Below are 4372 nucleotides of genomic sequence, written 5' to 3' on the forward strand. Positions count from 1 at the left end.
GGCTCACCAAAAATGTGACACACACACACACACACACACACACACTCCCAACCCAGTGCAACTTCACACAATAATATGGAGCTGAATCAACACAGGCACATTAGTCTACCATGTTACAGGCTGCACTCTGCTTCAGCTCCTGTGCAGAGCTGATTATATGTGTACATCTGTAAAGACAGTAACACCATTTTTTTTTTAAAGAAAAAAAAGCTTGTACTTCAGTAACTCCTCATTAATCAGTAACTATGGATTAAAGTACTGTAGTGTACTGTAATACTGAAAAAAGTGTAAGAGAAGAACTTCAGATCCTGAGTGTGTGAGGACAGAAGGATCAGCTTTATTTCAATTTTGAGGGATAAAATTTATATTTGAGTTTGATGGTTCTGTTCTCTTTGTGATTACAGGAGCTGCCCTCAGATTCAGACCTCAGCACCACCCAGTGACAGCAGACAGATCATCCAACATGTTCACATGTTAACTGCAAAATGAACTGATGAAAACAGTGCAAAGGTTAAAGTACCATATATGCTGTCAGTGAAAGCTGCAGCTGTTTTATTGATAAAGTTAAAGACAAAAAAACAAAAGGATTAATCACCCCTGTAACTGTGTCACTATATATCAGCATTAACAGGACCTCAGTTTGGTGTTTCAGAGAGCTGCTGATCTCAGACCTGCACAGCTTTCGTTTTAAACACTTGATGTACTCAGCTGCATGAAGAGCATATGAGATTTTCTCTGGCACAATTAAATAAAACCTGATGAAGGTCAAAGGTCGTCACTTGTATGTTGAACTACAAACTTGTCATCTGGAATTCTTTCAGTTTTTTGCAGATAGTGTTATTTACCATAAAGTAATTCAGAGTTATTCATACCAGAGTAACCAGAGAGGTTATTTTTAAATATAACTTTTTACAGGACTGAATATAATATCTTTATGTAAAAGTCCGGAGCCTCTGGGGAGTATCCGAGTATTTATAACATTACACAAACCAAAGGTCTCCATCACAGTGTTCATGAAATGCTGGGTTTATCCATTTCCTGGGGCGGGCCTACGGAGGAGTGCTGAAGATTTCTTTGTGAGTGACTGATGTAACTGAATTATTCAATTGGTAAATTTAAATCTTGATGCATAAACTGAGAAGCATTATTAATAATGAAAAAATATACTGTAATATATTTCCCTAATGCTTACTATTGTTCCAAATCATCTCATATCTTTAGGTAAAGCAGACCCTTGGTGGTGTCAAAGGTTTCTTCACCCTGACTGCTGATATCTGGACCAGTCGTGCAACAGAGGCCTCCCTTGGTGTGTATTGCCATTTCCTGAGTGAAGATTGGAAGATGAAGAGCTTCATCCTTGATACCATGCCTCTTGAGGAGAGGCATACTGGTGCCAATATAGTGACATGGATGGAAGAGGTGCTAACAAAGTTTGACATCTTGCCTGCCAAAATAAAAGCAGTAGTACATGACAGTGGTTCCAATATGGTGGCAGCAATGCGACTGCTTAAAGAAAAACATGGATGGGCCTCTATCCGCTGTGCTGGACACACACTCCAGCTCATAGTCAATACTGCTCTCAAAGAAACCACCATCAGCAGAGCACCAGGTGCTGCTAGGCAGCTAGTGGAGCACTTTAAGAGAAGCGAGCTGGCTAGTACAAGACTAAAAATGAAACAGGAGCAAATGAATGTGAAGAAAAATATACTGATCCAAGATGTCAGTACAAGATAGTACATTTCACATGATAGAGAGACTCCTCGAACAGCGCTGGCCTCTCACTGCCACTCTTTCAGATCCCGAGGTAACGCCAAGGGGGAAACACTACTTCGACTTGAAGCCAGAGGAGTGGGTGCTGCTTGAAGAACTGAAGCAAGGTTTGGCACCTTTTGAGACTGCTACTGTTTACCTTAGTGGACAGCAATACACAACTGTTTCAGGTCTTCCACAGGTGGTCAAAGGGCTGACACGGGCTGTACACCAAAGCCAACTGGAGACGAGCTCAGGAAAATCTTTCATTGCCAGTGCAGAAAAAGGCATAACACAGAGATGGGGGAGTGTATGCACTTCCTCAGCAGACAAAGAAAACCCTGTTATTCTCGCAGCTGCCTTGGACCCCAAATACAGAAAGTTGAAGTTTTTGGCTCCTGAAGATGTCATCAGAGTGCAGGGGACTGTTGAAGTGCTTGCTGTCAAAGAAGCAAATGCTGGGACACATGAGCATGCAAAAGTGCAGACGGCCAATGGTTCAGGTAGAATTGAAAAGACTGCTCTGGACAACCTCCTTGAGTCTGACACAGACAGTCAGGGTGACAATGAGGAAGCAGCATCTAAGGAGGACCAAGATGTCCAAGTTGTGAGAAGTGAAGTTCAGCTGTACTTTAAAGAAGCCACAGTTTCTAAAAAGGATGATCCTCTTAAATGGTGGAGCGAAAATGAGGGACGTTTCCCCACACTATCAAAGCTAGCTAAATCTTTTCTGTGCATTCCTGCAACCTCCACCCCATCGGAGCGGATCTTCTCCACAGCAGGGAACATCTGCTCTCAAAAGAGAGCAAGCCTTTCTGCAGAACATGTAGAAAAGCTAACTTTCCTGTCTATGAACAATAATCTCGTGTAGATTGCTATACTGACTATATAGTCCCAAAGTTCAATATAGTTGTGAGGACTGAGCACAAAATGCTATTTTGTTATATTTGTTTTCGGTTTGCTTCAAACTAGAATTTTCATTAAAAGTTTAATAAACTATCATCTTGTCTTTATTTTTAGTTTCACATACCCTAAACACTTAAAGCTGTAAGCTAATGATAGTTATATAAGAGCAGATACATGCTGGTGCAATAAGCTGTACGTTTTATGTTCAATGGATGCATGATCTGATTAGTCAACTAATCGCAAAAATAATCGGTGACTAGTCGACAATCAAAATAATCGTTTGTGGCAGCCGTAGTCCAAACTACTCAGGGTTTTATTAAGGCTGTGGTGTTTTTAACATGTTTTAATGTTTTGTATTTGTATTTTCTATTTAATCCAAACAAGCACCTACAAACAGTCAGTGATCACTGTCGGCCTCTCGGTTTTTATTACCACTGTTCATTTTAAAGCTCAGTTTTTAGACCCTTACGATTTAACTACAGCCCAGCCCATGCAGCAGTATATTAATGACTAACCTCATATTGTGGATGGATTAACACAGTTGATCTTCTGACTGAAGGTTGATCTGTTTACAGCATCCTGCCATGCGATTGCATTTGTCCCTAACCATCGAGAACCCTCACGCTAGCTTTTATCAAGTGGAAAAAACGCTAGCGTTCATCCTCCAGCTTCACTGTGTTTATATTATGCTAACCATAGCTGTTTAGCTAGCCACCACATACCAGCTAGCCCAACTTCAGTAACACTACAAACTAGTGATGTGTCGGTCGCGAACGAAATGGCTCTTAGAGCCGGATCTTTGACGTGAACGACGCGAGTCGGCTCCTTATCACGAGCCGTGGGGTTTTTTTTGTGCTTTACGCTGGGAGGGAGAGACAGAGAAAGAGAGCCAGGGACAACAACGTCACATTAGAAAGGTATAGTAATCATCCACAACTATTTTCAGTTGCAGATGATAAAGGATTCAGAAAGTTTATTCATGCAGGCCCATATGACAGAGAATGTGCATCTTCTTTTTGTTTTCAGATTTTATTTATATTTAATTGTGTTGTGGTTTGAAGTGTTTTGTGTTTGTTTGTTTGTTTAAAAGGAAAAAGCTGAAAATTTAAATAGTTAAAAGTTAAACTGTGACTAGTTGGTTTTTGTATTATATGATTTATTTATTACATTTTATGTGGAGTGAATAAATAAAAGGTGGCCCCTAGAGACAAAGCACGTACAAACTTCAAAACACGGACGAACTCTGAGGCACCTACAAACTTCAAAAGACGTAAAAGCTTCAAAACACTTAAAAACTCAGAACCACGTACAAAACACAACAGAAGTTCTCCAGGATGCTCGGCGCAGTGTTGAGCTTTGTTACCTAGTGGGTACACAAGCCAGCAAGTACCAACGACCGGATTTGGTGTGTGGTAGTAACAGGTAAATGAACTTTTTTTTTTTAATTATTTGAAAATATATGAGTGCTTGTGTATAAATACTTTCAATTGTGTAATTTAAGTGATCTAGGTAGCTCTGTTTTGGAAGTTCAGTTAAAGCTAGCTAGCTAAAATGTGTTTTGGAGTTTGTACGTGCTTTGTCTCTAGGGGCCACCGCATATATTTTTATATAAACATATATAAATAAAACCACTTTTTTTTTACATTAGTAATTCCTTTTGTGCAAACTTTTATATTATTGTTAATAATAAATAAATTAAAGCAACAAAACAACCTGA

The 4372-nt window shown here is 39.7% G+C and overlaps 1 protein-coding gene across 1 annotated transcript; it reads left to right on the forward strand.

Moving 5' to 3' along the window:
• The first annotated feature begins 949 nt into the window (after positions 1–949).
• On the forward strand, positions 950–3343 carry LOC120438474 (E3 SUMO-protein ligase ZBED1-like). Its single transcript, XM_039608875.1, has one exon. The coding sequence runs from the start codon at positions 1718–1720 to the stop codon at positions 2618–2620; it is 903 nt and encodes a 300-aa protein (XP_039464809.1). The 5' UTR covers positions 950–1717; the 3' UTR covers positions 2621–3343.
• Positions 3344–4372: the final 1029 nt, after the last annotated feature.

This window comes from Oreochromis aureus, linkage group 3 (genome assembly GCF_013358895.1).
Source record: "Oreochromis aureus strain Israel breed Guangdong linkage group 3, ZZ_aureus, whole genome shotgun sequence".
NCBI lineage: Eukaryota > Metazoa > Chordata > Actinopteri > Cichliformes > Cichlidae > Oreochromis > Oreochromis aureus.

Excerpts from the sequence above, each read along its gene's own strand:
- LOC120438474 (XM_039608875.1), top strand. The coding sequence starts at position 1,718 with ATGTCAGTACAAGATAGTACATTTCACATGATAGAGAGACTCCTCGAA.